At 37.6% G+C, this 12,386-nt stretch overlaps 1 protein-coding gene across 4 annotated transcripts in view; it reads left to right on the top strand.

Moving 5' to 3' along the window:
* The window catches only part of LOC120541981 (pro-neuregulin-2, membrane-bound isoform-like), a 664,098-nt gene that overhangs the window by 632,814 nt on the left and 18,898 nt on the right, over nt 1–12,386 (top strand). For all 4 annotated transcript variants that reach the window (XM_039774031.1, XM_039774029.1, XM_039774030.1 and 1 more), the window contains 2 exons: nt 611–734; nt 7,575–7,702. In XM_039774031.1, coding sequence (XP_039629965.1) covers nt 611–734; nt 7,575–7,702 — 252 coding nt within the window. The remainder of the gene's footprint in view (nt 1–610; nt 735–7,574; nt 7,703–12,386) is intronic.

Below are 12,386 nucleotides of genomic sequence, written 5' to 3'. Positions count from 1 at the left end.
TCCAGGACTGAATGATGAAAAATAAAATGAATGACTAAAAAACAGATTTTACAAGCTAAGAATGGAATACATAGAATTTAAGCCATGGATTTAATATATGTTTGCAGTAAAATTACAGTGAAAAAATTAGATGCTTATTAAAAAAACCACAGGAGAGCCTAAGCATGTATTTCCTGCAAAATGTTACTTACAGGTTTGAACAAAGTGTGGATATCACAGGAACATCTATTGAAAGTATAGCATTCTCCTTTAAGTAGGGTACTACCATATATATATATATATACAATTATAGTTAGTTATGCTGTTATTTTCAGGGCAACAGTTCTAATGGATTATTGTATTTTATTATACATTTTTCACTACAGTATTACTAACATGCACAACTATACTATTAAGGGCGCTAACCAAAAGGCTGGAATTCCAAAGATGTTACATTGTAATGCTATTCAGAATACTCTCCTGCAATTTAGGCACACATTTTGCTCTGTTAACACACCTCCAGAGTGCAATCAGTTTTTCTTTCTATTTTCTTATGTATTAATCTAAACAGATAATTTGTGATTTACATGGATGTGCAATTAAAGATTGTTTTCTTTATTATTTCCCGCAGGAAACAAAGAAAGAAAATGCACAATCACTTAAGGCAGAATATGTGCCCTGATCATCAGAATCGAAATTTAGCTAATGGGCCAAATCATCCCGGGCCAGGACCGGAAGAGTTACCGATGGTTGATGTAAGTTCACACTGTGTTGCATAAAATTCAGCAGCATAGATAATGTAAACTTTTATTACTTGATTTATTTAGTTTTTCTTTTTTTAAACTCCTTATGTTAAACATGAATGCTTACACTTATTTTCCATGTTATGCAAGTCAATTTTCTCAGTAATTTCAGTAACTCTGAATTTTTTGTATATCTGAGTATTCAGAGAGAAAGCTGGTAATCTTGACATTTTTAGGAGATTACTGCCACTCTTACCAAACACTGTCAGTGTACTATCATTTTATTTTAAAATAAAATTACAAGGACAATGATAATCTTTGTTTTTAATTTTCATGAAAGCATATGACAACAAGGTGATATTTTGGATTATCTTCATTTGTTTGTAACATAATAGAATACATTAAAGTACTCACATGGATCTATAGCCAATCCCAGCAGGATTTTTGTAAGGTTCCTGTACAGGACACAAGTCCATTGCCGGATGCCCTCATGCAAACACACTCATTCATACAGGACTAATTAAGAATGCCCAGATAATCTAGCCAACAACAGTTAAGTAAATACTTACATTTATACCTGATAGCCGAAGAAATTTTATAATCTACAATATAAGACAGGGTGGCATTGTGGTGCAGTAGGTAGTGCTCCCTCCTCACAGATCCAACATCTTCAGTGTGAATCCCATCCCTGGCCACTGTCTGTGTGAAGTCTGCACATTCTTTCTGCATGCTTTTCCTCTAGGTAGTCTGGTTTTCTTTCCACATCCTCACAGATGTTCTGGTAGGGTTGACTGATGATGCCAGTTTGACCAAGTATTCCTGAAACCATTTATGTAATATAGCAATCAGCAGTGTTCACATAGTTACTGTACATTTAAAGATAATAGAAAGATGCACTAAAAATATGACTTTGCGATTATTTGACCAATTAATTGTATGTTACTGTTTATAATTTGTGGATTTGACCCTTAGTATTAGTGGATATTAATAACTTGGACAATGATCTTATGCTGTAAATGGATTTAGTATTATAATTAACTAAATGATTGAGTTTACAGTTGCAACTGAAAGATTGTTACATATGTTGAAACAGTTTTACATGACCCTTGGTGATGGAGAACTGAAATATTTCCAACAAAGTACAGTGCATTAAAAATTGATGTGTGGGTTTTTTAAGAATATTGACTAACCTTATAACAAAGTATTTGCTTACATAAACTGAAAAAGTGGTTCATGTTTACATGTTTAAAAAAGCATATTAAAGTTTGAGTTCTTGAAATATGTATGTACACAAGAGTCATATTTTTGAAAAATAGGCACAGCATATCAGTGCTTAATGTAGTTGAGATGTCTATCATAAGCGAGTAATTTTTAAAAATTGAAAAGATATTTTTCATTTTCCAAGAGCCATTTGGGTTAGGCCTGTTGGGGATCAGAACTGGTGTGGTGCTGAGTTATTGCTGGCTTTACAGTAGCACTCAGGTCCCAATTTGAGGGGGTCCATCCAGGTAGGCACATGGAACGTCTTGCTGTAGGAGGAGCTTCATAAACTCCACATTTCAGTGGCGGCACTCACTGAGGTCTGCAGACCTGGGACTGGCCAGATCTCTGGGTACATCTTTTATTGGTCTGGTTGCTCTGATGGCTGTCATATTCAGGGAGTAGCTGTTGCTGGGGCAGATCAGCACCTTCTGATGGTGCCCAATTTAAGTTCTTTCAATGAACGTATTATGAGACTCTGATTAAAGCATGCATTGAGTGAGGGAGATATTTTATCTGCAACTTTCGTGGTTGATGGGTGCCCACGAGGAGACTGTCCTCTGGTCATGGATGATTTCAATGTGACCACTGGCACTGACAGGGCTGGCTATGAGGATTGTGTCAGTAAATATTGGTTTGATGACTGTGGTGAAAGTGGCTCCATGTTCCTTGACTTTGCAAAAGGTATCGTGCTGTGAATCGCTGGATCCTGGTCCCAGCACACCTGAGCTGCATCATTGGACTTGGTACTCCAATACTGGTAATGCGGTGAAGGAGATTGATCACATCCAAATGGACAGACGCTGGAGGCGCCTACAAAACTGTAGGGTCTACAGAAGTGCCCAGTTTGTGAATTCTGACCAGGGATTTGTTGTTGCTAGTCTGAAGATCCAGATTAGGTCCAGCAGGCTACCACCAACTAGGAGAATTTGGATGGACCTGGCCAGACTCCAAGATCAGGCTGTTTCTAACGGGTTTGCATGCAGTTTGTGTGAGAAACTTACAGACTTGTGTGCAACTGCTGATCCTAATGTGATGAGGGAGACCTTCCGTGACAAGACCCTGAGGGTTGTTTTCGTGTTACCAGTGTTCCCAAAAGGAGATGTTTCATCTCGCAGGGCACCATGGATATCATCGAGAGGTGTCATGACGCATGGCTTGATTACAACTCCAGTCTATACTGGGAACTGAGAAGGACGGCTGCAAGGGCTCTGATGGTAGATAGGGAGGCATTTGTTAGAGGAATCTGTGAGAAAGTGACACACCATCCATGTGCTAATGACCCACTTCCTGCCTGCAGAGGAATCGTAGCACAGGGCGGACAGTCACAGTCAGGGCAGCTGATGGAACAGTCCTTACGGATTACACTGCAGTTGTAACCCCCTGGGCTGGCTACTTTGAGCAGATGTTTAAAGCTGATCATCTGGCTAGGACGTTGGACATTTCTGGATCCACGGTTCTTGAGGCTGATCTTCCAATTAGCTGCAAAACACCCAGTCTCACTGAGACTGTACAGGTGGTGAACCAGCTGAAGGAAGGGAAGGCTGCAGGTATCTGTGGTATCCAGGACGAAATTTTTCAGGCTGGTGGTAAGGATGTCCTCCTTGCTTTGCAAGCAATCTTTGCTTCAATTTAGGAGACAGGCATCATCCCAAATAGCTTGAAAACGGAACTTATCATCCCTATCTTAAAAGGGAAGGGTGATCACCTGGATTGCAGCATCTACAGGGGGATAACACTGCTCTCTGTTCTGGGTAAGATCCTTGCTTGGATCATCCTCAATAGGATATGTGATCACTTGTTCACCTACCAGCAACTGGAGCAGTCTGGTTTTATGCCTAAGAAGTCTACCATAGACCATATCCTGGCACTGAAGGTTCTCCGGGAGCGCAAACACAAATATTAGTGGAGTTTCTTTGCAGTCTTTGTTGATTTTCTCGAGAGAGACTGAGCAAGAAGTCTAACTGTCTGGACTGCCTGGATAAAAAGCAAGATCCGGGCCCTTAACTATCTCTTGGGCACAGCCATTGACAGTGTGTCTATCTACAGAGAGAGTGTTGACCTTGTCGAGAGGTTTACTTATCTCAGCAGCAACATTCATGATCTCTGGTGACTCCCTATGAAATTAGTAGACAGATTGGAACAGCAAGGGGTGGATCATGAGGTTGCTAGAAAGGGGAGTATCACCCTCCCGAGTCTTTAGAGTCTTGGTGCTTCCTCTTTTGCTATATGGTTCCGAGACATGGACACTATCCAGTGACCTGAGATGAACACTGGACTCCTTCGGTACTGTGTCTTTTCGGAGAATCCTTGGGTACTGCTGGTTTAACTTTGTGTTGAATGAGTACTTGCTCACAAAGTTCCGAATAAGGCACATTACCTGCATTGTGAGGGAGCATCAGTTATTCCATTACGGCCATGTGGACAAGTTCCTGAGGGTGATCCGACTTACAGGATCCTCATTGTTGAGGACCCAAGCAGCTGGACCAGATCAAGGGGACACTCACATAACACCTGGCTGTGGGGTGGGACTGAACCACGTGTCTGCCTGGGGGGCTGCCAACAAGGACCCTGAGATGTTTTGTCATGTGGTGGGTGTGGCAGTGCACTGTATCAGTGCATGCTCCCCAACCTGACCTGACCTGTAAATTGATTTGTGGTTCAAATTTGTTTATACAACTTTATCATTCACTTTTAAGTTGGAACTTTCTGGAATGTGCACATAAAAATGCATGAGACTTCAAGAGATCCTACAAAAAAAAGTGAGAAAGTAATAATAGAGCAAAAAATATAAATTATCACCGGCTGTTAATCGTTTTTCACCTACAGATAATTGTTTCCAAGGAATTAGTAATATTTTTTAACTATGCGGCACAACAAGTAAATTAAAATAATACCTTTCCCTCTGCACCACTGCCATTAGTTTTACATGAGAGACAACAGGAAAAGTGGTGATTAAACAAACCAAAGTGTCCTAATCATATAAAAATAAGGAAAGTCAGCTGTGTTGTGCATCTTCATCTTGGGAGAAATCAGAGATGCAAGTTAAAGATAAAGCAACAAACAAACTTGCAAGAGATTTTGCAGTCTGTCCAAAGGCACTGTTAGATACACAAACAAAAAGATGACACCCATAAGAATAAGTAGGCTGTTAGTAAATCAGTACCTTAGATGACAGCAAGCTGGACAGAAACAATAACTAATGGTTATAGACTTTACAGGGTGAACAGCAATTAGACCTTTGCACCTTTTGCTAAACACAAGCACCAAAACAGCACCCTATTAGGGTATTAAACAAAATAAAAGGTGTCTCCAGACTATTTAATGTAACTCTTATTTACTTCAAAGCCTAATGAGTTAAATTTCATTACTGAACATCACTCATAAGCCAATTATTTCAAAGTTAAATAAAGTTGTTGATTTCAGAAGGAAAACTGGAGCCACAGAAAATACTAAATTTAAACAGAAAACTTTCATTGCCTCAACATTAAGACTCCCAGTAATTTCTTCTAATGTGAAGAGCTGATGTTTCAGTGCAGGATACTCTTTATGTCAAAAGATTTATAGTTCTTTACATGAAAGGTAGTGAATATGGATGGTAAAGGCAAAAATAATACAGCAATGTTTTACTTACTATGCGTCCTGTTACTTGAGGCAGTGGTTTCTCTGTCTCCTAGAGAGAATGTTTTGATTGGGTCTCCAACTAAACCAAAAGGATATTTTCTATAGTTTTATAAGATTTGTAGAAATAGTTAAATGCTTCTTTGCCTCTGAGGACATCATTTGTCCAGAGCATAGTATTCTTTTGCCTTCATGCTGGCTGAATTTGCATATGTCCTCTGCCATTGAGCAAACATCTGCCTTAGAATTAGTAAAGGACAAAAGGTGGAATAACAGAAAGATATCTACAGGTTTCTTTATACTTACTCTAGTAGTGTAGCCTAGTAATCAGTAGTAATTTTAGCATGTTAAAACAATATATGCCGAGCTGAAGGAGAAAACGACATTAACCTTGACTAAATTCTGTTACAACAAACACATTCCTCCATCAACTCTTCTCTATTTCACTTGTACACATGTGTTGTGGTCCTTTTACAACACAACTGTTATGAGGATCATTATATGAAATCACCTCTGTTCAAAATTAACAGGAGGCACTCTTTCAGATTTCAATAGTAACAACAAACAAGCAGAAATATATATGAATATATATTTTATTTTTTTACCACCCTAGTTAAAAAAATTGACACAATACTGAAACAAAGAATAACATTATATATAACTGTTGCAGTTGGAAACAGTTATCCACTTATTTCTTTGCATCAATTTTTTTACTTTTTTTTTTAAGTTCAAAATATAAATATCGAAAATTGAACCCAAAGACATAACATTACATGTGTAAAACCCCAAATAAAGGATTGAAAAATAGTTACAAAATTTTTTTAATAGAACCAATTCATAAAATAAGTAATGCGGAATCAGCTAAATCATTACAGACATGAAAAAAGATGATCCGCTGTGGCAGCCCCTATCGAGAGCAGCCAAAAGAAGAAGAAGAAGAAGCAGCTAAATCATGACAGTGAGACCTGGAGAGAATACTGATTTACAGGCAGATTTATGGCACATGTAATTTAATGTAAATAAATGTAAAGTGCTACATGTGTGAAGTAAGAATATTAGGTTTGAATACACAATGGATGGTTCAAGTGGTTCAAAAACTTGAATGTGCACCTCATGAAAAGGACCCTAGAATTGTTGTGGACTCTTTAAGTTTTTACATCCATACAGTCTGCTGAAGCCATCAAGAAGGTTCACATGATGCTAGGTTATATAGCCCAAAATGTGGAATACAAATTAAGCTGTATAAGATACTTGTGAAGTTAAAGATTTGGTCTCCATAATACAAAAAAGGCATAATGGTGCTATAGAAAGCACAGAGATGGGCAAATAGACTGATTCCAGGGCTGAAAGGCATTAGCCATAACGTAGGACTGAGAGATAAAGCAAATAAAGATTAAGAGGTGGCATGACTTAATTTTTTAAAATTATGAAACAAATTATTATGTTGGATCTAAGCTATTATCTTAAAGTAAATTCTTCAACAATTAAATAAACATTAGAAAGTTTCTTTTCACATGGAGAATAATAGATTAATGTATTAGCAAGTAGTATGGTACTTGCTACAGTAGCACTTTGGTAACCTTCAAAACTTTACTTGATATCATGTTGGAGAAATTAGGTGAACAGGGTGTTGTTGAGCAGAATTACTTCTCCTGAAATCAGACTTGTTTTATTTATTAGACTTGCTCATTGTTTTACCAATAAGTTAGTCAAGATAAATCTGAAATACATAAAGCAAAAACTTAACCAATTTTGACACTTGTAAAGTGATGCTATGATAGGGTTGAGAAAGGAAGCTCCATCACCATATGTTAATGTCTAAAATCAAATTCTTAATTGATTTGGTAAAATCAAAGATGGAGAACAATCACTTCCATTGTTTATACTGTATGTTTACATTTATAATCAAGTCAGCATCAAAGTGTAGTAGTCATAAGTTATTTTTTTCCATTTTCCCTTTTCCTCTTTTAGTATATTTCAAAGAACGTACCTGCAGCAGAGCGAATAATACGGCATGAAGCAGAAACGTCTTTCTCTGGAAGCCATCCTTCCTCTACTTCCCATCATTCCTCAACAGCCACTCATACATCTAGTCACAGGTAAATGACATGTTTTCTGCTGACATAAATCATTGTTGATTTAAGTGAAAGGACCAATGCATTGTGAACTGTTCCCCATATTATGTTAGGTATGAAACTTCTGAAGAGTCTAAGTTTTTCATTATTAAATGTGACATGAACAGTCTTATTTGCTACATGGCAGTTTAGATTTTGGAAAGCAGATTATGAGCAGTTTAGATTCAATGAATAATGTCAGAAATATTATAATTTATAAAATAACTTAAAGTATTCTCTCCCTTCATCTTACTTAGAGGTGCTAAATATAATGTGTGTCTAGCTAGAAGAAAAGTTTGGTTTATAAGGCACTGTGCCTGCAACAAACAAATAGATACAGATAGTATAACATAGTGTATATTATTATCAATATGGTGTCCTCAGTTGTTTGTTTTATTGTTTATACCTACCAAACTACAGCTATATTTATAATTTTCGCAATGTCTGTTTAGAATACGTTAAATGATATTAATGTACTCCTATAGGTAATGTGAGTGCATAACTTATTTGTTATTGACTTAATCAAATTGCTTTCAATTAATGTTTAATTTTAAGTAACCACAATGTAAATGTTAATACTTATTATGCAACTATAGAATATATCAAAATAAATCTTGTTAAAAGAGCAGTATTTAAATTAACTATTGAAAATTCATGAAAAGTGGAACATGTTACATGTTACCAACATGTAACCAATCAACTTAACCAAAAAAAAGGACAGAAGAACCTTACATAATAAATTAAAGACTTCCAATGCATGGTGCATTTGAAGAGTATAGTTTGTGCCACCCACCCTGTTTGATTTTAAGAATTTTGTCTAGAGCAGAGTGGCAGTGTCTGTCAGCTTTTACAGCTTTATCAGTGCTTCCAGTCAGTACTGGATCAAACTCAGTCCTGGGGACCCACTGTTGCTGCAGGTTTTTGTTCCTATCACTCTCTGTTTTTAATTGGACCCCTAGCCTAAATATGTGAACTGTTACTACCCAGTTTCTATGTTTTGGCATTAATATAGAAATTATAAAACTAAGTTTGGTAAATTGTTATTAAAATATTCTAAGCAGTTATATAGGGATAGTGTAGCTTTTTTTGTTTTGTATTTGTATTTGCATCCTAATGTTCATTGTACATTTCCAGAGGTTTCAATTATTGAATCTATTACTTACTGATCAGTGGATCTGATGCTGAAGTAGTTGCATCCTTTCATCATTTAATCTCGTTTGCCTGAGTGTCTGCCCTGTATATTTGTTATTGTCATTATTAGGACACAATAAAGGGGGAAAACTACACAGAAAAATGGAAAATAATAGGAAAACAACAAAAGATAATTAAACATTTAAAGCTATAACATAATAGAAATATTTCTAAAATGTATTATAAATGTAAAAATCATATTGCTGTGCTTTCCTGACTGCAGAATAAGAGAAGAGAAAATACCATAATTAAATGAGATCACTTATTGTTAATTATTATCACTGATTGTAAACCTGGTTAGAACAAATCCTGCAGCCACAGAACTGAGTTTGGGAGCTACTGCTCTAGAAGGTAAATGTCTTTGATGGCGTGAAGGACTGCCAGCCCCAGGTATTATATCACACAGCGCCTGCAGTGTTGGAAGTATCATGTTAAAAGTAATGTGCATTACGTACTCAAATTACTTTTTAAAGTAACAAGTAACATAATGTAATACTCATTTTATTGGTGTGCAAATGCTTGTGTTACTAAAAACTAATTTGTGTTACTTTTTTTAATGTTAAAACAACTTTCTATGCCTTCTAACCTTGCTGCATGTATTTGAAATAAGGTGTTTGGCAAGGACACATACAGTTAGGTCCATAAATATTTGGACAGAGACAACTTTTTTCTAATTTTGGTTCTGTACATTACCACAATGAATTTTAAATGAAACAACTCAGATGCAGTTGAAGTGCAGACTTTCAGATTTAATTCAGTGGGTTGAACAAAAAGATTGCATAAAAATGTGAAACAACTAAAGTATTTTTTTAACACAATCCCTTTATTTCAGGGGCTCAAAAGTAATTGGACAAATTAAATAACGAAATAGAATGTTCATTTCTAATACTTGGTTGAAAACCATTTGCTGGCAATGACAGCCAAAAGTCTTGAACTTATGGACATTACCAGATGCTGGGCTTCCTCCTTTTTAATGCTCTGCCAGGCCTTTAAAGCAGCGGCTTTCAGTTGCTGTTTGTTTGTGGGCCTTTCTGTCCGAAGTTTAGTCTTCAACAAGTGAAATTCATGCTCAATTGGGTTAAGATCAGGTGACTGACTTGGCCATTCAAGAATTTTCCATTTCTTTGCTTTAATAAACTCCTGGGTTGCTTTGGCTGTATGTTTTGGGTCATTGTCCATCTGTATCATGAAACACCGCCTAATCAATTTGATTTAGCTGGATATGAGCAGACAGTATGTCTCTGAACACCTCAGAATTCATTCGGCTGCTTCTGTCCTGTGTCACATCATCAGTAAACGCTAGTGTCCCAGTGCCACTGGCAGCCATGCACGCCCAAGCCATCACACTGCCTCCACCGTGTTTTACAAATGATGTGGTATGCTTTGGATAATGTGCTGTTCTATGCCTTCTACATACTTTTTTCTTGCCATCATTCTGATAGAGGTTGATCTTGGTTTCATCTGTCCAAAGAATGTTTTTCCAGAACTGTGCTGGCTTTTTTAGATGTTCTTTAGCAAAGTCCAATCTAGCCTTTCTATTCTTGAGGCTTATCAGTGGCTTGCACCTTGCAGTGCACCCTCTGTATTTACTTTCATGCAGTCTTCTCTTTATGGTAGACTTGGGTATCGATATGCCTACCCTCTGGAGAGTGTTGTTCACTTGGTTGGCTGTTGTGAAGGGGTTTCTCTTCACCATGGAAATGATTCTGCAATCATCCACCACTGTTGTCTTCCGTGGAAGTCCAGGTCTTTTTGCATTGCTGAGTTCACCAGTGCTTGCTTTCTTTCTCAAGATGTACCAAACTGTAGATTTTGCCACTCGTAATATTGTAGCAATTTCTTGGATGGGTTTCACCGAAAACGGCAACTGAAAACAAGCATTATATATATATATATATATATATATATATATATATATATATATATATATATATATATATATATATATATATATATATATATATAAATTTAATTAAAACTACATTGTATGCATGGACGTTTTCGACTATTTATTTTGCCAAAGTTGCAGTTTGAACGTTGTAAACCATAATCCCACCCAGATACACTTGTCAGGGGTTTCCAAATACCAGTCCACAAAGGAGCTTCTATATATTTGTAAGGAATGGATGTATGTACTGTTTTATTAAATTCGTTATGCTTTCAAACTACAAATTTAAATTATATGCAGCTCACCTGTATGTTAAATTGTTCAGAATTTGCAATACAGCATGTTGTATTAAAACGTCCTCACAAAGTCACAGTTATTATGATTGGCTTATTTCATACTGCATGCTACAGTGCTCACTGACTACAAGTGCCAATTGCTCTTTTACATTGCTCTTTTAGGTATCTTTCTCACCATTACTCATACTATGGATAATCCCTTGGCAATGTAAAAAATATGAGGCACAATTTTTATGCTTTCCCATATTAGTATGAACTGGCTCTGAGGTTATGTCAGGTTGGGGAGCATGCATTGGTACAGCACATTGCTGCACCCACCACACGAAAAAATAGCTCGGGATCCAGTGGGGGTTCCCTTCGCCTGGTCTAGCTGCATGGGTGCTCAAAAATGAGGATCCTGTGAGCCGGATCACCCTTCAGGAATCACAACACATGGCTGTAGTGCCATATCTGATGCTCCCTCACAATGCAGGTAATATGCCTCATTCGGGACTCCGTGAGTAATAGCTCGAACCAGCAGAACCCAAGGATTCTCCGAAGAGACACAGTACTGTAGGAGTCCAGTGTTGGATAGTGTCCATGTCTCGCAATCACATAGGAAACAGAAAGCACCAGGAGTGCGAAAGACTTCGACTTTCATCTTTTTGCAAATATATCGGGCGTGCTACACTCCCCTTTCCAGTGACCTCATGACACCCCCCATGCTCTCCCAATCCATCTAATGACTTAAAAAGGAAGAGACACCAGAGACATCAATGTCACTGTCAAGGTAAGTAAAACTCTTTACGAAGTTGACATGCTCTCCGCAGACAGACACACTGCTGATGGCTGTGCCCAAGAGGTTTTATCCAGGACACTTGCAAGCCCAGACACTCAGACTTCTTGCTCAGTCTCTCAAGCACCCCGATCAGAGCCTCCATTGACTTTACAAAGATCACAGCTTTTTTAGCAAAGTCAAGATCAGTGAATCTTTCTTCATCAACAGATGCCTCAAAGGCCACTGGTCCCCACGACCCTGCCCAAAACCCAGTCCATACAAGCACTGAACAGAGTAGGAGCAAGAACACACCCCTGACAAACCCTGGAATCCGCTGGTAAAAACACAGAGGTTCTGCCTCCACTCTGCACAGCACCCACAGTACCAGTGTACAGGATGTCCCACAAGGCTGCTCCATCAACTAAGTCGAATACTTTATGAAAATTGTCAAAGGCTGAAAAGAAGCTCTGCTGATATTCACATTTGCACTCCATGAGAACTCTCAGTGCCAGGATGGTAAACTTCTTAGGCATAAAA

The sequence above is a fragment of the Polypterus senegalus genome, chromosome 13 (genome assembly GCF_016835505.1).
Source record: "Polypterus senegalus isolate Bchr_013 chromosome 13, ASM1683550v1, whole genome shotgun sequence".
In the NCBI taxonomy this organism is placed as follows: domain Eukaryota; kingdom Metazoa; phylum Chordata; class Cladistia; order Polypteriformes; family Polypteridae; genus Polypterus; species Polypterus senegalus.
The sequence above is the reverse complement of the archived record's forward strand: the minus strand, read 5'-3'. Positions and strand labels throughout refer to the sequence as shown.